The 24,932-nt window shown below is 42.6% G+C and overlaps 1 protein-coding gene across 1 annotated transcript; it reads right to left on the reverse strand.

Moving 5' to 3' along the window:
* Positions 1 to 124: 124 nt before the first annotated feature.
* SLC31A2 (solute carrier family 31 member 2) lies at positions 125 to 23,032 on the reverse strand. The gene is made up of 4 exons (XM_070758737.1): positions 22,778 to 23,032; positions 14,502 to 14,568; positions 6,377 to 6,560; positions 125 to 2,216 (listed from the first exon to the last, which is right to left on the reverse strand). Exons 1-4 carry the CDS (start codon positions 22,787 to 22,789, stop codon positions 2,048 to 2,050), a joined length of 432 nt encoding a protein of 143 aa, XP_070614838.1. The 5' UTR covers positions 22,790 to 23,032; the 3' UTR covers positions 125 to 2,047.
* Between the last annotated feature and the right edge of the window lie 1,900 nt (positions 23,033 to 24,932).

Raw genomic sequence — 24,932 nt, forward strand, 5'->3', positions numbered from 1 at the left:
GCCAGACTGGATAATTCAACTGCACTGGGGGAGAAAGTTGTAGCATGATGAGACACACATACAGGAAGATGTGATAAACCCACTAATTTGAAACAATTAACCTACTCAATGAAAAAAGCATCCATAGAGAATTAGTAATAGATTTATTGGACTTAATTAAAAAAAATACATTTCATAATCGCTTCATTTTTAACATAGCTTGAATAGGTACCAGAGATGTGCAAAATTGCATTCCAAGGGGTTCCGCGTTTATCTTCCAGAGCCTACGATTTGGGATGACTTAAAAAAAAAAATTGGGATGTGATTTTCATCCTCTTCAAGATAATCACGGTCTGAAAGTAAAACGACGTAGTCTGGAATTCATTGGAAGGCTTCATTCCCCAGAAAGGATTGTTCAATACTTTTACAATGGGTGCCAAAAACCTAAAGGTCAGAGAATTTGTAAAGGCTAAAACCTCTCGTTTCCTTCACAGCATTCTTTGCAGGGAAAAAGTAACCGGTTTAAAACAATCCAAGTAGTAATTTAAAACTAAAAGTACCGTATTTTTCAGAGTATAAGATACACCAGAGTATAAGACCCACCTTGGTTTTGGGGAAGGAAAATAGGGAAAAGAATCTGCTTACCAGATATTTTTCTGGCTAGCATCCTTAGTCTGGTCAGCTTCAGCACATTATTTTATCTCTGAGTTAGGGCTTTAAAAAGAAAAAACCTTATTCGGAGAAAGTAACAATGAAAGAGCTTGCAAGCCAGTAAGAGCTGGGAACATCATTAGCACCTGGAAAGAAACATCTGGAGCAAGTAGAGCAATGAAAAAAATCCTGTAAAGATTTAGGGCTTGGAAAACATTTTTTGCAGAAAGTAACAATGAAAGGGCTTGCAAGCCGGTAAGACTCTGGGAACATAGTTAGCACCTGGTTAGGACTGGAAAGAAATTTATTTGGAGCAAGTAGAGCCATGAAAAAAATCCTGCAAAGACTTAGGGCTTCGAAAACATTCTTTGCAGAGAGTAACCATGAAAGAGCTTGCAAGTCGGTAAGAGTCTGGGAACATAGATAGCACCTGGTTAGGACTGGAAAGAAATTTACTTTGGAGTAAGTAGAGCAATGAAAAAAAATCCTGCAAAGACTTAGGGCTTGGAAAACAGTCTTTGCAGAGAGTAACAATGACAGGGCCTGCAAGGTAAGAGTAGGAGCTGGGAAGATGATTAGCATCTACATTCAGAGTATAACACACACACAAATTATCAGCCTCTTGGCAGGGGGGGGGGAGGAGGAGGGTGCGTCTTATACTCCCAAGAAATGCGGTAAATTAAAATGGCAGAGCTTTTTTGTCTACCAACCTATTAAGTTGTTGGTCTCTGAATTCAGAACCACAAAGGTGGAAGGAACCATGAAGGTCTTCTAATCCAACGCCCTGCTCAAACAGAAGAAGCTATTATTCCACACAAAATGTCTATTCGGATTAGTCAATCCATGCAATTTCCACCCAGATCCTATTTATACTGATCGAATTACACAAACTTTGGGGTAAATGCTTAGAGGGGGTCTTAGCTCTATCACATTGTAACTTGAACAGGATGGTCTGATTAATTTTACCCGAGCAGGAAGATTTATGGCGTTAATCTTTACTCCAGACACCTTCAATCCCTTATGTCAAGGTTCCAGGTAGCATCCCAACTAAATCAGAGTCCAATTCAAAGGTCTCCACAAAGTAACATGTTCTCTAAGTTTGAAGGCAACCTGAAAGACAACCATATTGTGCCCTTGACCTCTAGATGGGAGTAAAGTGACGTTCTCCTTGATGTTAACTTTCTGGACGGGAGAAAAGTCCATCTTATAAGGCACTTAAGGAAAAAATGACTTGGAAATGGAAGCCCAGTGGCTAATTTTAGAGGATTAGACGTATCGGCCAAGATGAGAGATTAAAATAAAACCCGGAGAGAATTTCCAATCCTGCAGAAGATTTGTCCTAATAGGATCCATTCCAGTTGCAAAATCGGTGTTGGTTTTCACTTTTGCGCCGTCTCTGCAAGACGCTTCCGTGTTGCTATCTGAGGCAGAGTAGGGGATACGCCACGAAGTATCCAATAGCCGAACCCACGATCACACCCAGGAAAATCCACGTGTTGTAAGTCATGACAGCCAGCATCACCAGGTAACCCAGAAACACCTGGACCACGTGGACCAAGGTCTCCGCTAGGTGCCACGAAAGACGCCTGGTGAAAAGAAAAGGAAAAAAGAAAGACTTCTTCAGAAGGCAAATAAAGCAATTGAAAAGGAAAGATCTACCCGCTAGCTTCCCTCTGTTCTGACTTAACATTCCATCTCAAATGCACATTTAAGACAGTTCAACTCAGGGATGAAATGCTCCTGGTTTGCTTGTGCCTGTCAGTCATCCGAGAACCGGTTGTGAAGCACGTGTGAGGCTCCGATCACCTGTCCGGATGCCACCATTTTTACCCTCTGCATGTACAGAATTCCTTCCTTCCTTCCTTCTTTCCTTCCTTCCTTCCCTGTGGTTAGAATGCAGTATTGCAGGCAAACTCTGCCCATAGTCAGGAGTTCAATCCTGACTGGCTCAAGGTTGACTTCCTTCCTTCCTTCCTCCCTCCCTCCCTCCCTTCCCTCCCTCCCTCCCTCATCTTGTTATCTCTTTCCTTCCTGCCTCCCTCCCGTCCTCTCTCCCTCCCTTTATTTGTTCTTTTTGCTCTTTTACTCCTTTATTCCCTCCTTTCCTCCCTCCTTTATTCCCTCCTTTCCTTCCCTTCCTCCCTCTCTTTATTTAATTTTTTCACCTTTACTCCTTCCCTCCTGCCCTTCCTTCCTTCCTTCCCTCCCTCCCTCATCTTGTTATATTTTCCTTCCTGCCTCCCTCCCCTCCTCTCTCCTTCCCTTTATTTGTTTTTTTGCTCTTTTACTCCTTTATTCTCTCCTTCCCTCCCTCCCTCCCTTCCCCCTCTCTTTATTTAATTTTTTCACTTTTACTCCTTCCCTCCTGCCCTTCCTTCCTTCCCTCCCTCCCTCATCTTGTTATCTTTTTCCTTCCTGCCTCCCCTCCTCTCTCCCTCCCTTTATTTGTTTTTTTGCTCTTTTGCTCCTTTATTCCCTCCTTCCCTCCCTCCTTTATTCCCTCCCTCCATCTCTTCCTTCCCTTCCTCCCTTTCTTTATTTAATTTTTTCACTTTTACTCCTTCCCTCCTGCCCTTCCATCCTCCCTCCCTTCCTTTCTGGTACAATAACTTGACTGTAAAGCTCTTAAGAGAAGGCTACAAAGCAACTCTTTCTCATACCACTACCCATCCTACTTCAATGTCATGGTGACAGTTCACGAGAGGTGCTTTCACGGGGGCTTGGTTTTCAGTCAACAGTATGTCATGTGAGCAATTTCAGACGGGCAAATGGTTATATCAACACCCTAATCCAATGATGGCAAATATTTTCCCCCTCTGGTGCTAAAAGAGTGTGTGTGTGCGCTATTGCATATGTGTTATTGCCTACACCAATAATTCAACCCCTGGGGAGGACGAAAACCGTGTCCACCATCCCCCTGGAGGCTCTCTGGAGGCTGGAAAAGTCCTGTTTCCCAATTTCTGGTGGGCCCAGTAGGCTCGTGTTTTGCCGTCCCCAGGCTCCAAAGGCTTCCCTGGAGCTGGGGGAGGGTAAAAACACACACACACACACCGAGGCTTTCTGGAAGTTGAAAATGCCTCTATGCGAGCCAAAAATCAGCTGGCCGGCACAAACATGCACATTGGAGCTGAGCTAGGGCAATAGCTCGCATGCCAGCAGATATGGCTTCGCGTGCTACCTGTGGCACCCATACCATAGGTTCGCCATCACTGCCCTAATCTTTTCCTTGGCAGCCTTGGCTCCATTAACACAAAGGTGCTTTGGTAACCAACAACGCGAAAGACGGAAGATGCTGCAATACTGTTTGGCGTGGCTGTGGTCCAGCTTGTAACTGGCCCACCCTGGACAAAACCTGGAGCACAGGAGTTAGAAGCTGCTGTAGGTGCCTCACCTGAGCTTCGCCTATTGCAGTGTTTCCCCACCTTGGCAGCTTGAAGATATTTGGACTTCAACTCCCAGAATTCCCCAGCCAGCATTTGCTGGCTGGGGAATTCTGGGAGTTGAAGTCCAAATATCTTCAAGTTGCCAAGGTGGGGAAACACTGGCCTAATGGATTCATAACAGGCAGGGCTGAAGGAACATTGTTCCCCAAAGATTTTTTTCCCTTCTAAATAGAGTAGCAATAAATTCTAGCTCGGGGTTGAAATGAGGTGTCCGTGGGGGTCATTGAACGTGGTAGTTTTCTTACAGGTGTTTCATTAGCAAACCAGGTAACATCATCCATGCTAGAAGGGAGAGGGGTTTGCTCTTATTCCTCCTATTCACCCCACTCCCTTCTAGCACTGATGATGTTGCCCGGCTTGGCAATGAAATGCCTGCAAGCTCAGAGAACATCAAGCAACCCATCCTCATCCTCCTCCTCCTCCCGGCAAATCCCATTCCCTTCTAGCACTGATGACGTTCCGTAGTTCGGTCATGAAACGTCTGCAAGAAAACCACCAAGTTCAGAGAGCACTAAGGACCCCACACTTCTCTTCCTCCTCCTCCTCCCAGAAAACCCATTCCCTTCTAGCACTGATGCCGTTATATAGTTCGGTCACGAAACATCTGCAAGAAAATCACCCAGTTTAGAGATCACCAAGGACTCCACAGTCCTCTCCCTCCTCCTCCCTTCCCCCTCCTCCTCCCATAAACTCCTCCTCCTCCTCCCTCCTCTTCCTCCCATAAACTCAACTCCCTTCTAGCATTGATGACATTACCGAGCTGGGTCATGAAACGACCGCAAGAAAACCACCAAGTTCAGAGATCACCAAGGACCCCACAGTCCTCCTCCTCCTCTTCCTCCTCCCTCCCCCTCTTCCTCCTCCTTCCATATACTTCTCCTCCTCCTCCTCTTCCTCCTCCTCCGTCCTCTTCCTCCCATAAACTCAACTCCCTTCTATCACTGATGACGATACCTAGTTGGGTCATGAAACATCTGCAAGAAAACCACCAAGTTCAAAAGCACCAAGGATCCCACAGTTCTCCTTTTCCTCCTCCTTCCATAAACTCCTCCTCTTCCTCCTCCTTCCATAAACTCCTCCTCTTCCTCCTCCTCCCATAAACTCCTCCTCCTCCCTCCTCCTCCTCATCCCATAAACTCAACTCCCTTCTAGCATTGATGACCTTCTAGTTGGGTCATGAAACATCTGCAAGAAAACCACCAAGTTCAAAAGCACCAAGGATCCCACAGTTCTCCTTTTCCTCCTCCTTCCATAAACTCCTCCTCTTCCTCCTCCTCCCATAAACTACTCCTCTTCCTCCTCCTCCCATAAACTCCTCCTCCACCCTCCTCCTCCTCCTCCCATAAACCCAACTCCCCTCTAGCACTGGTGATGTTAGCCAGTTGGGTGATGAAACATCTGCAAGAAAACCACCAGGTTCAGAGAGTACCAAGAATGCCAAAGTTCCCCCCTCCTCCTCCTCCTCCTCCTCCTCCTCCTCCTTCCTCTCCTCCTCCCCTCCTCCTCCCATAAACCCAACTCCCCTCTAGCACTGGTGGTGTTACCCAGTTGGGTGATGAAACATCTGCAAGAAAACCACTAAGCTCAGAGCGAACCAAGGCCCTTAGAGTCTCAGTAAGTGGCAACACTTAGCTGACCTTTAAAAAAACCCAGCAACAATGCAAGCAGAGAAGAGAAGAGATTTGGGGGAAATCAGAGACGTAAATTGAAAGTTGAAAAAAAAAACCCATCCCGGCAGGAGAGAAGAGAAAAGACTTCCCTACTCTCGCTAAAACGAAAGTCAACCTGTATCAACATGTCTCTGTATAATTGGGAATCAAACGTCAGTTGAATAAGATTCCACACGTTTTATATGATTCTTATCTGGTCCTAATAGCTTCTTTTCTTCTTCTTTCAAATTGAGGAATTTTTGACTCAGCCACACACCCACAGCTGGAGAATGCTGAAAAAGTTATTTTTTTGAGAACGGGAGTGCCAGAAAGAGGAAGTCTGGGCAAAGCTGTGTTTCACGAGTTTGCGAGTTAACACAAACAAGAGCACAAGCGCTTGGTAGCTTTAAGACAAAAGTGCTCTTTGTGGAACATCTAATAAATAATAATAATAATAATAATAATAATAATAATAATAATAATAATAATTATTATTATTATTATTATTATTATTATTATTATTATCATCATTATCATTATTATCATCATCATCATCATCTTATACTCCGAAAAATACAGCATGCGCCAGCTGTAACTGGAAAAGGGGAGAGAGACAATAACATAGAACACACATGCACACAGTGTTTTCCTTACTTCTTTAGGGAACTGGGGGCTGACCCCACGTCAGAGTTGACGGACATCCCTTCTCTCAGGTTTTCCTGACTGATGCTAGGGGCCACAGCCATCTGTGAGTGTTGGATCAGTTTTACCTTGCCCACTTTGATGCCTTCATATAACACGGCGAGTAGCATGATGATAAACACGGAGAGCACCATCCCTGTTGAAACACAGCAGAAGCATTAGACCAGGGCTTATATAAGAACACAGAATAAGGAATAACAAAGTTGGAGGTCTTATAGTTCATAGTACTATATCAGATCGTGCAGAATGCAGCTGCAAGAGCAGTCATGGGCTTCCCTAAATATGCCCATGTTACACCAACACTCCGCAGTCTGCATTGGTTGCCGATCAATTTCCGGTCACAATTCAAAGTGTTGGTTATGACCTTTAAAGCCCTTCATGGCATCGGACCAGAATATCTCCGAGACCGCCTTCTGCCGCACGAATCCCAGCGACCGATTAGATCCCACAGAGTGGGCCTTCTCCGAATCCCGTCAACTAAACAATGTCGGTTGGCGGGCCCCAGGGGAAGAGCCTTCTCTGTGGCGGCCCCGACTCTCTGGAACCAGCTCCCCCCAGAGATTAGAACTGCCCCTACCCTCCTCGCCTTTAACAAACTCCTTAAAACCCATCTTTGTCGTCAGGCATGGGGGAACTGAGATATCTCCCCCGGGCCTATACAATTTATGTATGGTATGCTTGTGTGTATGTCTGTTTAATAATGGGGTTTTTAAATATTTTATATTGTAAATTATTAGATTTGTTATAAACTGTTTTTATTGTGTTGTGAGCCGCCCCGAGTCTACGGAAAGGGGCGGCATACAAATCTAATAAATAAATAAAATAAATAAATATAGTATGTGTATGTGATAGTATGTGTGTGACTTTTTGATTTTAAATGTTTAGTTTTAAGAATTTTTAAAAAGTTATTATCCTATTAATTGAACTAGAATGTTTAATTTATTTTATTTTTTACTAGTGTTGTGAACCACCCCGAGTCCATGGAGAGGGGTGGCATATAAGTCCAATTAATAAAACAAACAAATAAATAAATAAACCTCCTGCCCAAACAGTAGACCCAGTAATGGGCTGCTACCCCTATGAAGGGGAGGAACGCAGTGGTGGTAGTAAGTTTATGCATTATTTATTGAATACTCAATAGGTTTTTAAAATTGTCTTTCCTTCTCTAGTACCTTAGTTGATCCTAAATTACTTTCAAAATAGGAAATAATTAAATAGTATGTTTTTACCCCTAAATGCTTTAATCATTTTAATCATTACCTAGAACTGCACTTTTATAGCAATTGAAGAAAATTGAGCTACTTGCCTAATCTGTTATCATACTGAATCTTGTGGGTTTGGTACAAAACCTTAAAATGTTCCTGGGCTCCTCAACAAACAATGCTGTCTGTCATTTGTCCCTTGGGGGTCTATTCAAATAATGAGACTTAATCCCCTGAAAAGGAGTCCAAGCACCTATTTGAAAACTTATATTGGTCGGTAAGCCACTCCCACCCAGTCACATGAACTTTAAGCCATCCCTAGTGTCAGAGAAACATAGAAATATAGAAGACTGACGGCAGAAAAAGACCTCATGGTCCATCTAGTCTGCCCTTATACTATTTTTGTATTTTATCTTAGGATGAATATATGTTTATCCCAGGCATGTTTAAATTCAGTTACTGTGGATTTACCAACCACGTCTGCTGGAAGTTTGTTCCAAGGAGCTACTACTCTTTCAGTAAAATAATATTTTCTTATGTTGCTTTTGATCTTTCCCCCAACTAACTTCAGATTGTGTCCCCTTGTTCTTGTGTTCACTTTCCTATTAAAAACACTTCCCTCCTGAACCTTATTTAAACCTTGAACGTATTTAAATGTTTTGATCATTTCCCCTCTTCACCTTCTGCCCTCCAGACTATACAGATTGAGTTCATTAAGTCTTTCCTGATAAGTTTGATGCTTAAGACCTTCCATCATTCTTGTAGCCTGTCTTTGGACCCGCTCAATTTTATCATATCTTTTTGTAGGTGAGGTCTCCAGAACTGGACACAGTATTCCAAATGTTGTCTCACCAGCGCTCTATACAGCGGGATCACAATCTCCCTCTTCCTGCTTGTTATACCTCTAGTTATGCAGCCAAGCATTCTATTTGCTTCTCCTACCACCTGACCACACTGTTCACCCATTTTGAGACTGTAAGAAATCACGGCCCCTAAATCTTTTTTTGGATGATCAAGCCACTCCCACCTGGTCACATGGCCAGCAAACCACTCCTACCCGGTCACATGACCATCTAGCCACACCCACAAAGTAAGCCATGCTGAAAGTCTGGCAGTAAAAAATTGCCAGCCCATCACGGAGGAGAGCTTACATCTGTCTCATTTAGCAAAGTGGGGAAGGGGCAGCTCCAGCTAGCTCACATGGGTACCAGGAGTTATAGTTTAGCAAAATCTCGTGGGCTGATGCTTTGCACTTTGGCGAGCCCATCTGTGTGCAGCAAAGAGACATGGGCATGACAAGCAGCCACCTACAACATTTGTTCACTCAGGAAGGAAGGGTGTAATTAAATCAGGAAATTGTTTTTCTTCCCCGAGGGGGTTGAACAACTTTTCTTAGCTTCCTGGATTTGCTCCTTCTCTTATTTATTTATAAATAAGGAAGGGACCCCTGTGGGTCTTCTAGTCCAACTTCCTGCTGGTGCAGGAGGCCCTATACCACCCCAGACATGTGGCAGTCCAGTGTCCTCTTGAAGGTCTCCAGTATTGTTGTTTTTTAAATATAAACTTTATTAAATTTTCCATAAAAAGACAAACATGACATACATACATTTAACATCTATTTGGGGTTTGCAATTACCCCACTTATTTTTGAAGTCTTTCTAATACAGAAAAAAAAATCGCTAGTAACTTATAAAATTAATAAAAGAATGAAAAAAAGAATTTTTGTTTTTATATACTTATTACCTATAAGGTTAACAAAATAAAACTAATTCTAATATCTATACATACTTTCGATGTCAAAGGGTTAAATAAGGTTCAGGAGGGAAGTGTTTTTAATAGGAAAGTGAACACAAGAACAAGGGGACACAATCTGAAGTTAGTTGGGGGAAAGATCAAAAGCAACGTGAGAAAATATTATTTTACTGAAAGAGTAGTAGATCCTTGGAACAAACTTCCAGCAGACGTGGTAGGTAAATCCACAGCAACTGAATTTAAATATGCCTGGGATAAACATATATCCATCCTAAGATAAAATACAGAAAATAGTATAAGGGCAGACTAGATGGACCATGAGGTCTTTTTCTGCCGTCAGACTTCTATGTTTCTATGAATGTTAATGAATGTTTTAAAGTTAGAATTTTTTAAGATTTTTAATTATATTAACTGGATCAATTGTATTATTGGGTCTTTTATATATTCTGTGAACTGCCCCGAGTCCTCGTAGGGGGCCGGCATACAAATCCAATTAAACTAAACTAAACTATTAGCACCTTCTGACTCCTGGATGGGAAAAACCCCAAAGCTGAAGTGCTTTTCATATATATCCTTTCCTCCTGAAAAGTGTAGCTTTGCCAGGCCAGACTCGAGTAATGAAATCGTTCATTGTCTCTGTTTAACTCGATGGCTTAATCCAATGCCGTGGTTACTCCTCATTTCTTGATCAACCAGCCTCACCAGATCAAATCTTGCCAAAGCCAACACGAATGGAGAGATCAAGGATGGAAAACGTCAGGGTTTAACCGACGCTTCCCTTCTTTATTTTGGAAGCAATCTGATTTGGCTTGCCAGGACTCTTGCATAGAAATTGAGCAGTGCCCCTAGCTGAACAAAGTTTCTAGTCCTCTAGACCAGAGGTCCTCAACCGCCGGTCCGCGGACCGGGACCGGGCCGTTGGGGCTTTTCAGCCGGTCCGCGGCGCCAGGGCCCCCTCGGCCTTTCCGCACCACCAGCGGCGCTCCCCCCGCCAGCCAGCCAAGCCCCGCGCCCGCCGGAACCGGCTCCTCGCTCTCCCCCCGCCGCCCGCCGCGTTTGCAGGAGGTGGGGAGGGTTGGGCGGCCCGCCAAGGCCAGGAGGGATGCCGCTGCCCCCCCTTCCCTCTCTCCGCCCGCCGCTGCGCCTCCTTGACGCCGGGAGGAAATGCCGGCAAAGGCTTTCCTCAGCGGAGGCCGGCGAAGGTGATATTGAATGTCGGGGGAGAACGGGCGTTTGCACGCGCTCCCTATCTCCCTGCTAGCCCACTCGGAATATTCAAAATAAGAAAAACCTTTGCCGGCGAAGGCTTTTCTTATTTTGAATATTCCGAGTGGGCTAGCAGGGGGATAGGGAGCGCGTGCAAACGCCCGTTCTCCCCCGACATTCAATATCACCTTCGCCGGCCCCGCCTCTCCTGCAAACCTTCTTGCTGAGAGCCCGGGGCGAAAGTGCTCTCGCAAAGGTGAGGCGGGCAGGGCGTGCGCGCGTCATCGCTGAGAAGAACGGAGAGAGAACGAGAGTGAGTGAGAGCAACAGACAGCAAGATAGAGAGAAAGTGAGAAAGAGAGAGTGAGAAAGGGGGGAGAGAAAGAGATAGCAAGAGAGAGAACAAGAGAGAGAAAGAGCGTGAGAAAGAAAACAAGAAAGAGTGAGAGAGAGAAAGCAAAAGAGACAGAAAGAAAACAAGAGAGAGAAAGTGAGAAGAAGAGAGAGAAAGAGGGGGAGAGAGAAAGAGAGAGGGGGGAGAGAGAGAAAGAGAGGGAGAGGGAGAAAGAGAGAGGGAGAGGGGGGAGAGATAGCAAGAGAGGGAGAGAGGGAAAGGGGGAGAGAGGGGGGAGAGAAAGAGAGAGGGAGAGAGAGAAGAGATAAAGGAAGAGGAGAGAGAGAAAGGAAGAGAAAGAAAGAAAGAAAGAGGGATAGAAAGAGAGAGAGAGTGAGAGATGCTCAGTGAGCCTTTCTTTGAAGTTGCCTTTCTTTCTTTCTTTCTCTTTCTTGCTTTCTTTCTTGCTCTTTTTCTTTCTCTCTTTTACCTTCCCTTCCTCTATTTCTTCTTTTCTTTCTCCTTCCTACCTTCTTCCCTTACTCTCCCCTTTCATAAGTTTCCTTGCTTCCTTCCTCTGTTCCTGTCCCTTCCCCCTTTCTTTCTTTCTTTCTTTCTTTCCTTCCTTTCCTCCCTCCATTTCTTGCTTTCCTTTTCCTTCCTCCCTTCTTTCCTCCCTCATTCCCTTCTTTCACTCCTTCCTCTCTTACTCTCCCCTTTCACACCTTTCCTTGCTTCCTTTGCACCCTTCTTTTGTTCCTGTCCCTTCCCTCTTTCCTTCCTTCCTTCCCACCCTCCGTCCATTCATTCACCCATTCCTCTCTTGATCGCCCCTTTTACGGCGCCGCTGACAGCTAGCTCCCCCCCCCCCCCACCGGGCCATGGAAAACTGGTCTAGCTTAAAGCCGGTCCCTGGTGCAAAAAAGGTTGGGGACCTCTGCTCTAGACCAGTGTTTCCCAACCTTGGCAACTTGAAGAGATCTGGACTTCAACTCCCAGAATTCCCCAGCCAGCGAATGCTGGCTGGGGAATTCGGGGAGTTGAAGTCCTGATCTCTTCAAGTTGCCAAGGTTGGGAAACACTGCTCTAGACAAGAGAGCCATGTGTTCAGGAGAGAAAACTGAGCGGGGGTGGCTAGAGTCCAGCACTGCAGGCTACTTCAGCTAACTGCAAGCTGTAGTTCAGCAGTTCAAATCTCACCACCGGCTCAAGGTTGACTCAGCCTTCCATTCATTCAAGGTGGGTAAAGCGAGGACCCAGATTGTTGGGGCCGATGTGCTGATTCCGTAAAATGCTTAGAGAGGGCTGTAAAAGAACTATGAAGCTGTATATAAGTCTAAATACTATTGCTATTGCTAAAATTGTCTTGCTGCACGCCCACACAATAGCTCCCAGCATTATCTTAATTTTGGGGGAGATAGATTTAAATTGCACAAACAGTTTAGGAAATAAAAGGTATAATAACAGCAGAGGTGGGCTGCTGCCCCCCATGGAGGGGAACGCAGTGGGGATAGTAAATTTATGCACTATTTATTGAATACTTAATACCAAGGAAAACTGAAGATGGACCGAGACTCACTGCTCAGAGTCACTCATGCCCTCATCACCTCGAGATTCGACTACTGGAATGCTCTCTACATGGGGCTACCTTTGAAAAATGTTCGGAAACTTCAGATCGTGCAGAATGCAGCTGCGAGAGCAATCATGGGATTCCCTAGGTATGTCCATGTTACACCAACACTCCGCAGTCTGCATTGGTTGCCAATCAATTTCCGGTCACAATTCAAAGTGTTGGTTATGACCTATAAAGCCCTTCATGGCATCAGACCAGATTATCTCCGGGACCGCCTTCTGCCACACGAATCCCAGAGACTGATTAGGTCCCACAGAATGGGCCTTCTCCGGGTCCCGTCGACTAAACAATGTCGTTTGGCGGGTCCCAGGGGAAGAGGCTTCTCTGTGGCGGCCCCGAGCCTCTGGAACCAGCTCCCTCCTGAGATTAGAACTGCCCCCACCCTCCTTGCCTTTCATAAGCTCCTTAAAACCCACCTCTGTCATCAGGTATGGGGGAATTGAGACATCTCCCCGGGCCTATACAATTTATGTATGGTATGTTTGTGTGTATGTCTGCTTTCATAACGGGTTTTTAAAAATATTTTTAAATTATTAGATTTGTCTTGAATTGTTTTATTGTTGTTGTGAGCCGCCCCGAGTCTACGGAGAGGGGCGGCATACAAATCAAATCAAGAAAGAAAGAAAGAAAGAAAGAAAGAAAGAAAGAATGAAAGAAAGAAAGAAAGAAAGAAAGAAAGAAAGAAAGAAAGAAAGAAAGAAAGAGGGGTGGTTAGTGAGCATTGTAGAGATTAGAAAACTTGGCCCACAGAATCACCAAGGGTTGGGCATGACTGAATGGATAACACAATCGTCATGCAAATCCTTGCAATATATATACACACCGTGTTTTTCAGAGTATAAGACGCACCTTAGGTTTTGGGGAAGAAAATAGGGAAAAGAATCTGTTTATGAGATATTCATCTGGCTAGCGCCCTTAGTCTGGTCATCTTCAGCACATTATTTTATCCCCTGGTTAGGGCTTAAAAAAAACCCTTATTCAGAGAGAATAACAATGAAAGCGCTTGCAAGCCAGTAAGAGCTGGGAACATTGTTAGCACCTGGTAAGCTGGAAAGAAACATTTGGAGCAAGTTAGAGCAATGAAAAAAAACCTGCAAAGAGGGCTTGGAAAACATTCTTTGCAAAGAGTAACAATGAAAGAGCTTGCAAACTGGCAAGAGCTGGAAACGTTGTTAACACCAGGTTAAGACTGGAAAGAAACATTCGGAGCAAGTAGAGCAATAAAAAAAAACTACAAAGGCAGGGTTTGGAAAAGATTCTCGAAAGAGAATAACAATGAAAGAGCTTGCAAATGGGTAAGAGCTGGGAACATCATTAGCACCTGGTTAGGGCTGGAAAGAAACATTTGGAGCAAGTTAGAACAATGAAAAAACCCTGCAAAGACTTAGGGCTTGGAAAACATTCTTCAGAGAGAGTAACAATGAAAGAACCTGCAAGGTAAGAGCTGGGAAGATCGTTAGAGCTGGGAACTTAGGGCTGGGGGGAAAAAGCTTTGAAAAAAGCTACATTCAGAGTATAAGATATATCTGAATTTTCAGCCTCTTTTAGGGAGGAAAAAGGTACGTCTTATACTCCGAAAAATATGGTGTGTTTGTATGTATGTGTGTGTACGGCTGTTCTCCTTCTCTGTTGCATTGTTATCTTTTCTGACACTTAAAAGAACTCTTAACATTCCACCGAGAACAACTGAATTGTGTCTAAAGCTGTTGCTGTGGAGCTTGTAGCTAGTGTAAGTCTTTCAAGTCCACTTTTTGGTTTTGGGAAAAACACTCTCCCCAGTCAAGTGTTTGAAGGAAACCTCAGCTGCTACGTCAATAGGGCAAATTGCTCCTAACGGCCCTCCCCGTTGCTAAAGCTGGCGTTTCAATATCATCTCTCCAGCCTCTAAGGCCCCGTTTCTTTGGTTGGGCAGCTTCTGTTTTCCTTAGATAGGTTTGTTTGCTGGCTTACCTCCTGCACTGTGGACATCCCAGAAGTCAAACAGGAGAATCACTTTATCCGAGAAAAAGAAATGCATCTGTAGGAGATTTGGGGAAAGGCGGAGGCAAAAGAAAAAGACCAAAATTAAAACATAATTAAGCATGTCTCTAAGGCAAGACATATGGTGATTTCAATGGATTGTGCTGTTAGATGTAGACTGCAATACTCCAGACGTTCACTAGAAGGCAGCAAAGGTATACAGTTAAAGATTCTTTGAGGCCATCTGGTGGTCCTCCACATTATTTCAGCCTGAATCTTATAACTACTGTATAACTATTCAAGGGAGATAGAACGACAGGATTGAAAGAAGCCTTGGAGATGTCTAGGTCAACCCCCTGCCCAAGGCAGGTGTCCTTATTCCGTTGCTGGCAAATAGATGTCCACTTTTTCCTGGAAAACCTCACAAAGAGAGGGATGTCTAGATGATGGACGGACGGACGGATAGATTGATGGATGGATGGCTAGACGGACAGGTTGATTGGTCCTCATATCTGTTCCTTATGCCATCAGTCTGGTAAACCCATAAGATTTATTTCTCTAGCCATGTATATAGCATTTAGATTTAAACATTTAGACTTATATACCGCTTCCTAGTGCTTTTACAGCCCTCTCTAAATGGTTTACAGAATCAGCATATTGCCCCAACAATCTGGATCCTCTGGTGGTGAGATTTGAACTGCTGAACTACAGCTAGCAGTTAGCTGAATAGCCTGCATACATGTATACATCCGAACCAGACTGTGATGTTTCTCTGTCTCATATAATATAGGTGGGTATATGCAGAATGTTTGCATTTATTTATTCTGTCATGTTTATATAGATTATATTGGAGGTGAAGACCCTTTGTAGGGAACAAAATTTCATTTTAATGTATGCCAATTAGGGTACATTCAATGTGACAATAAAGCTATTCTATTCTGTTCTATTCTATTCTATCCTATCCTATCTTATTCTACTGTAATCTATTCTATATAATTAAGAAAATATTCTTAGCAATTTTGGGTTTTTTCATACTTTCTGAATGGGATAAAGCCAGGTGGAATAAACAATATGAAACAATAGGCCAATTGTGTATGTGGTCATTTTTGATCACGTGAGCTATTTCTATTAACTGGTAACCCATGATTATCCGTCATCTTACTCGGCCTAATTGATGTCTCTTGCTTTCCTTTCCCATCAGAGTTATAAAGGCAGTTTGCAAGTACACCTGGCCTTTCCACAAAGCATTAAACCACCAGGAATGTCAGCTTCTCGATTGCACTCTTGTGCCTAGAACCGAATTCTACCCTTTCTCCTCCTCATTCCTCCTCTTCCTCTCCACAAACACCCTTCGAGCAGTGATGTAGTTTGGTAATAAAACATCTGCAACAAAACAACCCAGCTCAGAAAACATCAAGAACCTCACAGTCCTCCTCCTCCTCCCTTTCCCATAAAAGGGGGCCTTAAACTCATTTAAGAAACTTCTCTGCTTAACAACAGAGACGGCCACCTCAATTAGGGAAAGCAAGTAGAATGCTTGGTTGCATAGCTAGAGGTATAACAAGCAGGAAGAGGGAGATTGTGATCCCGCTGTATAGAGCGCTGGCGAGACCTCATTTGGAATGCTGTGCTCAGTTATGGAAACCTCACCTACAAAAAGATATGGATAAAATTGAACGGGTCCAGAGATGGGCTACAAAAATGGTGGAAGGTCTTAAGCATCAAATTTTCAGGAACTCAATCTGTCTAGTCTGGAGGACAGAAGGAAAAGGGGGGGACATGATCAAAATATTTAAATATGTTAAAGGGTTAAATAAAGTTCAGGAGGTAAGTGTTTTTAATAGGAAAGTGAACACAAGGAGAAAGGGGCACAATCTGAGGTTAGTTGGGGGAAAAGATTAGAAGCAACATGAGAAAATATTATTTTACTAAGAGTAGTAGATTGTTGGGACAAACTTCCAGCAGACGTGGTTGGTAAATCTACAGGAACTGAATTTAAACATGCCTGGGATAAACATATATCCATCCTAACATAAAATGCAGGAAATAGTATAAGGGCAGACTAGATGGACCATGAGGTCTTTTTCTGCTGTCAATCTTCTATGTTTTTAATTGCGGTCACAAAGTGAGGACCGTCCCTTCACATTTTTGCCTCGGCGGATGCTCAATCTGGGAAAACGTTGTGCCTTGAAATTTGTGCTGCTTGTTCCCTGGAGTTTGCCGAAGGTTTTCGACAGGTGCGTAGGCGAGACTGGATTTGCCTAGGTGTGGTAACAGTGAGCACAAGTGGGGCAGGAGGGAAAAAAAAAGCAGGCCAGCCAACAACAGCACCAGCAGACGGTTTCCCAATCTGCAAGGGAGATTTCTGGATGGAAATGGTGACTCTTGAATCAGATGGAACTCTTTATGCAACCACGTCTGCTGGAGGAAGTTTGAGAAACGGGTTTCTCCCACGCGCATGCCAATCCCGAAGCTTGAAGGGAGGCAACACACACACACAAACACACACACAAAACATTCACCCCTGGATACAGTGTGTCCTTGAGGGGGTCCCTTGGTCCTCTTGGCATTTGGTGGTTTTCTTGGAGATGTATTGTGGCCCAACTAGGTAACATTATCAGTGTTGGCATCGTCCAACCGAAGAACCACCTTAGACTGCTTCCACCAACTCTGGTCAGGGCAAGTCCACCGGAATATAAATGAAGAGCAAACCCCGCGCCCTATTAGCACTGATGGTGTTAACTAGTTGGGTTATGATACACCTGCAAAATAGTCAAACACAAGCAGAGGTGAAACAAAAACAGAGAGGGGGAAAAGAAGGGAAAGAGTTAAAGATAATGAAAATTGAGAGAGAAGAGTAAGAGAGGGAGGAGGGGAAAGGGAAGGGAGAAAGAAGAGGGGGAAAAACAACTAATCTGTTGGCTATTGTTCTTACACAGCCTTTAAGTAGCATAATATATCTTTCCTTTACTCTTTGTCGTTATTTAAAGAGAAATATTTTAGTCCTCAAAACCTTAGGGTTTTTGTACGGCTACTCCTATCAGCAAAATAATTACTATGGTTATTTGTTTTATATACAGTCTTGCTTCTTACTTCTATTGTTGTTACAATACTTCAGTTAATACAAATCATACATTCTATTTAAATACCATTTTAAGAAAATTATACATTGGACAAAGTTACTTTTATAGCTAATTCAGCCATTCATCAAATGAATTCCAAATTTTAATAGTATTCTGAGTCTTCTTTGTCCTTTAATTTTATTGTCATCATGTCTGCTTCTGCACCATCCAAAATTTTTCTAATTAAGGTATGTTTCATCGGGTATCTCTTTTGGTTTCCAATTTTGTGCAATTGTAATTCTAGCTGCAGTTAGAACAGTGATGCCTCTACTTACGAACTTAATTTGTTCCGTGGTCAGGTTCTTAAGTAGAAAGGTTTGTAAGAAGAAGCAATTTTTCCCATAGGAATCAATGTAAAAGCAAATAATGTGTGCGATTGGGGAAACCACCCTGGAGGCCCTGCTTCCTTTCAAGAGATTCCTAGAGAGGCCCCCACGGAGGTTTCTCCCTGCCTTTTCTGGCCCTGATTCCTCCATGGAGATTCCTAGAGAGGCCCCACAGAGGCTTCCCTCTGCCTTTTCCAGCCCTGTTTCCTCCCAGGAGATTCCTAGAGAGGCCCCACGGAGGCTTCTTCCTGCCTTTTCTGGTTACAGTTTCGGAGGCTCGGGTTTGTAAGTGGAAAATGATTCTTCAGAAGAGGTAAAAAAAATCTTGAACACCGGTTCTTACCTAGAAAAGTTCGTAAGTAGAGGCGTTTGTAGGTAGAGGTACCACTATATATGTAATGTTATGTAATAATTTCACCCCCTTTTAAAAAATCTAATATTCCTAGTCTCCAGAGAGGGGCGGCATACAAATCTAATAAAATAAAATAAAATAAAATAAAATAAAATAAAATAAAATAAAATAAAATGAAATGAAATGAAATGAAATTAAATGAAATAAAATAAAATAAAATGTTTCTGCCAGGGCCCAATTTCAAAGGGGCCATGTTTTGGGATTTGGAGACCCCTATTCTATTCACTTTTACACCTTCCTGTTTTCCGAGGTCAAGTAACACAACTGTGACAAGCAGTTCCTTGTAGAACAGCCTGGGAACATTTCTAACCAGCAGGCAGCTGTTTGCGGAAGTGTAAGTCCTCAGTTTCCCCTTCTGTTGTTGAGCAAGGGAAGAGAAACACGGAGTGTACTTCACCTCTGGAAAGTTTTTGCAATGTCTCTCCCACTCGAGAATTGAAGACATGTGAGTCCAGTCCAAAGAGAACCAGTATTAGTAAGAGAGAAACATAAGGACAGGGGATGGTAGGCACGCTGGTGCGCTTATGCACACCCCTTACTGACTCCTTAGGAGTTAGGAGAGATCAACAGTGGATAATGTAAGGGTAACGTTTTGGGGTTCGGTGATGATACTACAGAGTCAATTCCATGCATCAACTACTCAGTTACTAAAGTTGTATAGAAACATAGAAACATAGAAGTCTGACGGCAGAGAAAGACCTCCTGGTCCATCTAGTCTGCCCTTATACTATTTTCTGTATTTTATGTTAGGATGGATCTATGTTTATCCCAGGCATGTTTAAATTCAGTTACTGTGGATTTATCTACCACGTCTGCTGGAAGTTTGTTCCAAGGATCTACTACTCTTTCAGTAAAATAATACTTTCTCATGTTGCTTTTGATCTTTCCCCCAACTAACCTCAGATTGTGTCCCCTTGTTCTTGTGTTCACTTTCCTATTAAAAACACTTCCCTCCTGGACCTTATTTAACCCTTTCACATATTTAAATGTTTCAATCATGTCCCCCCTTTTCCTTCTGTCCTCCAGACTATACAGATTGAGTTCATTAAGTCTTTCCTGATACGTTTTATGCTTAAGACCTTCCACCATTCTTGTAGCCCGTCTTTGGACCCGTTCAATTTTGTCAATATCTTTTTGTAGGTGAGGTCTCCAGAATTGAACACAGTATTCCAAATGTGGTCTCACCAGCATTCTATATAGCGGGATCACAATCTCCCTCTTCCTGCTTGTTATACCTCTAGCTATGCAGCCAAGCATCCTACTTGCTTTCCCTACCGCCTGACTGCACTGTTCACCCATTTTGAGACTGTCAGAAATCACTACCCCTAAATCCTTTTCTTCTGAAGTATTTGCTAACACAGAACTGCCAATACAATACTCAGATTGAGGATTCCTTTTCCCCAAGTGCATTATTTTTCATTTGGAAACATTAAACTGCAGTTTCCATTGCTTTGACCATTTATCTAGTAAAGCTAAATCATTTACCATATTACAGACGTCTCCAGGAATATCAACCCTATTGCACACTTTAGAGTCATCGGCAAATAGGCAAACCTTCCCTACCAAACCTTCCCCTATGTCACTCACAAACATATTAAAAAGAATAGGACCCAGAACAGACCCTTGTGGCACACTGCTTGTAACCTGACTCTGCTGTTAACAATAACTCTCTGATGTCTACGCTTCAGCCAGCTGCAAATCCATTGAACTATCCAGGGATTATTTCCTGAAGTCGAGTTTGGAGCGGTTTACTTTAAGTTTGTATCTGTTGCATGCTCTGTGTATAGTTGTGGTTGAAGCTGAAGGAGTCATTGACAGGAAGGACGTTGTAGCAGATGATTTTATGGGTTAGGCTTAGGTCAGGTTTAAGGCGACGTAGTTCTAAGCTTTCTAAACCTAGGACTGTAAGTCAAGTTGCGTAGCGAGGAGTGGAAGGTTCTTCTAGTAAACAATGGTTCAAAGCTTCAGGAATCAGGTAGCCCGTTTCTCCAACTGACACATTCTATTAAGGCCATCGGCTTTAATCAAGATCAACCCCTAAGCTCCCACCAATTAAAAAAATATGTTTTATTTGTAGTTTTTCTTCAACAGCTGCACATATTTTATGGACAGCGTATTGCCTGGGTCACCATACCTTTTACACAATGCTAACAATGCTATGAGCCGGGGTGGCACAGCAGGTAGCGTGCTATGCTGCAGGCCAGTGAAGCTGACTCTAGATCTGTAGGTCAGCGGTTCAAATCTCAAGGTTGACTCAGCCTTCCATCCTCCCGAGGTGGGTAAAATGAGGACCAGAATTGTGGGGGCAATATGCTGGCTTGGTTAAAATGTGCTATTGCTAACATGTTGTAAGCTGCCCTGAGTCTAAGGAGAAGGGCGGCATAAAAATCGAATAAATAAATGAATAAATTGAATAAATAACAGTAATAATACAATTCAGTATACACAACCCTAATCTTCCAAGCTTTGAAAGTTGAGGCCTTTGAACTCTGGTGCTGGAGAAGACTCCTGCAAGTCCCTTGGACTGCAAGGCGATCCAACCGGTCAGTCCTAGAGGAGGTCAACCTTGACTGCTCTTTAGAAAGCCAGATCCTGAAGGTGAAACTCAAATACTTTGGCCACCTAATGAGAAGGAAGGACTCACTGGAGAAGAAGAGCCTAATGGTGGGAACGATGGAGGATAGAAGAAGAAAGGGACGGCAGAGAACAAGGTGGCTACATGAAGTCATTGAAGCAGTCATGGTGAGCTTAAATGGACTCCAGAGGATGGTAGAGGACAGGAAGGCCTGGAGGAACGTGGTCCATGGGATCATGATGGATTGGACATGACTTCTCAACTAACAACAAACAACAGCAACAATCTTCCAACTTCTAACCTTAACATACACATTATAATTATAATAAATTATTTTATTATCTATCTATCTATCTATCTATCTATCTATCTATCTATCTATCCATCCATCCATCCATCCATCCATCCATCCATCCATCCATCCATCCACCCACCCATCTATCTATCTATCTTTTAATTCAATTTGTATGCCACTCAACTCCCTAGGGACTCTTGGTGGCTCACAACCAAAAATTTGTGCTCCTCTTCCCCCCCCCATTTGTTGGGTTCTTCTACATTCACCTCTAAACAATACCATTCCTCTTTATGACTCTTTGTCACTTCCTTCATAAATATGATTAGACATCGATAACATTTCTTCATAACAGTGTAATTATTGTTCCCTGCTGAGTAACTAATGTTTTCATACTCAATATTTCACGGTAATTCCAATATCCCAATTATCTAGAAACACCAATAAGGCCTATTGTTAAGGTTTAATCAGTCCTGGGATTGTATCTCCAAGTCCCATAACTTTCTAGTCCTTAAAAGTTATAGGTTTCAATGTAATTTTTACACACTGTTAATAATGACAACACAATTAGGTTACGTAATCATAGACTTCCACCTTCTAAACCTTAATTTGCTCACAATTACAGTAAATTCTATTACGGTATCTATCCATATGTGTAGAGGGAACACTGCCCTCAACACTGTCAAACTATTTGCTAAATCTGCACTACTATTGCTACTAATTTTCCCCCATCATCATTCTTATCACCCATCTCCTTCCACTTATGACCGCATGACTAACTTTTATTAATATTGATTGTTTCCTCATTGCTTATTTGATCCCTATGACAATCATTAAGCTTTGTACCTCTGTGATTCTTGACAAATGTATATTTTCTTTTATGTATACAGTACTGAGAGCATCTGCACCAAAGACAAATTCCTCGTGTGCCCAATCACACTTGGCCAATAAAGAATTCTACCCTAAATTGTATTCTATCTTAACTCTTAAGAAGTTTATAGGTTTCCACTTCTTTGCTGTCCCACAATTAGTTGACCAAGTCATCTGCTTTTAATTAATTGCCCTCAATTCTAGTTTATGTTCCCTACATAGCAGTTACATCTCTCTTTGTGGCTGTATAACAAACCTATTTTTTAAACAACAACGACGACGACGACGACGACTGAAAGCGATCAGGGAGAGGGTTGAAACTGTCGCCACCACCCTGGATGTACAGATCAACTCTTTTTGCAACAGTTTCTAAGACAAAGTAACAGCGAGACAAAACACCGACTTGAGCAAAAAATAAAAATAAGATAAAAGTCAGCGACGTTAGGAAGGATCGAAATCAATGGGCGAGTCCTTTAGTGCGAAACCGGGAGAAGTTTGCACAAGACTTTAAAAGGATCGATCGATCAATCCCTTTTTAAAAAAAATATCAGAAAGGGTCTTTCCGATCACCAAAGGAAGCCCTGGGTTTAATTTCGTACCGATTCCCAGAAGAAAGGAGCGGGGGGGGGGGGGGAGCCATTCCACCTTGCAAATTGAAAATATGACTTACTGGCATCATCATGATGGTTTTTCTTCTATTTTTCCCCCCAACAACTTCTTTTTGCTGTATGTTTCCCCCTTTTTCTCCCAAGTAAAAAGCAACAGTGCAATGCGGGCGAGTTGAATGCGATCCTTAAGTTTTTCGTTGCCTTCTCTTTCTCCTTTGCTAGCGGGTTCCGCCTCTGTCGAGACGCACCTCTCCCGGGTTAATTAAATAAAGACACAGATAGGCAGTGATCCAGACTTCTTGCAAGCCATTTACGGGAGGCGCAAGGCAGGCTGGGGATTGTAGTTCCTGCCTCTGGATCTCGCCCCGCCCCGCCTTGATTTAATCATTAAGCAAATAGCGCATCCTGCTGCGCGCTTGGCGTGAGCAAACGTTCATCCCTGTGGGTGGATCTTTAAAGGCCATCCGAGCCTTCCAAACTGTCCCTGATATGGACTACAGCTCCCATGATTCTTGAAGGATCGGATGGAAAGGAAATCCGAGCCTTCAAACGGTGTCTATGTGGACTGTCTATGTGGACTACAATTCCCATGCCCTGAAGTCTGGACGATTGAGATTCTGTGCAATAGATAGATAGATAGATAGATAGATAGATAGATAGATAGATAGATAGATAGATAGATAGATAGATAGATAGATAGATAGATAGATAGATAGATAGATAGATAGATAGATAGATAGATAGATAGATAGATAGATTTTTATTGGCCAAGTGTGATTGGACACACAAGGAATTTGTCTTTGAATAGCATATAATTAGAATAGAATAGAATTCTTTATAGGCAAAGTGTGATTGGACACATAAGGAATTTGTCTTTGAATAGAATAGAATTTGAATAGAATAGAATTCTTTATAGGCAAAGTGTGATTGGACACATAAGGAATTTGTCTTTGAATAGCATATAATTAGAATAGAATAGAATTCTTTATAGGCAAAGTGTGATTGGACACATAAGGAATTTGTCTTTGAATAGAATAGAATTTGAATAGAATAGAATTCTTTATGGGCAAAGTGTGATTGGACACACAAGGAATTTGTCTTTGGTGCAGATGCTCTCAGTGTACATAAAAGAAAAAATTTGTCAAGAATCATGAGGTACAACACTTAATGATTGTCGTAGGGGGTCAAAGAAGCAATCAGGAAACAATCAATATTAATAAAATAAAAAGACAAGCAGCAGGTTACAGTCATACAGTCATAAGTGGGAGGAAATGGATAGGAATGATGAGAAAACACTAGTGGTAATAATAATGCAAACCTAGTGAATAGTTTGACAGCGTTGAGGGATTTGTTTAGCAGTGTGATGGCATTTGGGGAAAAAACTGTTCTTGTGTCTAGTTGACTTAGTGTGTAGTGCTCTGTAGTGACTTTTTGAGAGTAAGAGTTGAAACAGGATGTGAAGATGTGAGGGGTCTGTAAATATTTTCACCGCCCTCTTTTTGACTCGTGCAGTATACAGGTCCTCAATGGAAGGCAGGTTGGCAGCCATTGTTTTTTCTGCAGTTCTGATTCTCCTCTGAAGTCTGTGTTGGTCTTATTGGGTTGCAGAATCAAACCAGACAGTTATAGAGGTACAAATGACAGCCTCAATGATTTTTCTGTAGAAGGAAACTAAAGGACGTCCGATCCTTCCAAACTTTATTTATTTATTTATTTATTTATTCATTCATTCATTCATTCATTCATTCATTCATTCATTCATTTATTTATTTTGTCCAATACACAATGAGGGTTTTAGTGGGTATATATCTATATATACACATAGTAAAATACATGATGAAGGTTATAAAGGAGATACTCATAGTAAAATATATCTAAGAAATAATAGAAAAGAAAGTATAGTAATAGAACATATCAATGAAAGAATAGAAGAAGAGATATAGGAATAGAAGAAAGGTATAGGAGATATAGGAGAGCAATAGGACAGGGGACAGAAGGCACTCTAGTGCACTTGTACTCGCCCCTTACTGACCTCTTAGGAATCTGGATAAGTCAACCGTAGATACTCTAAAGGTAAAGTGTTGGGGGTTTGGGGATGACACTATGGAGTCTGGTAATGAGTTCCACGCTTCGACAACTCGGTTACTGAAGTCATATTTTTTACAGTCAAGTTTGGAGCGGTTAATATTAAGTTTAAATCTGTTGTGTGCTCTTGTG

The sequence above is a fragment of the Erythrolamprus reginae genome, chromosome 8 (assembly GCF_031021105.1).
Source record: "Erythrolamprus reginae isolate rEryReg1 chromosome 8, rEryReg1.hap1, whole genome shotgun sequence".
Lineage (NCBI taxonomy): Eukaryota > Metazoa > Chordata > Lepidosauria > Squamata > Dipsadidae > Erythrolamprus > Erythrolamprus reginae.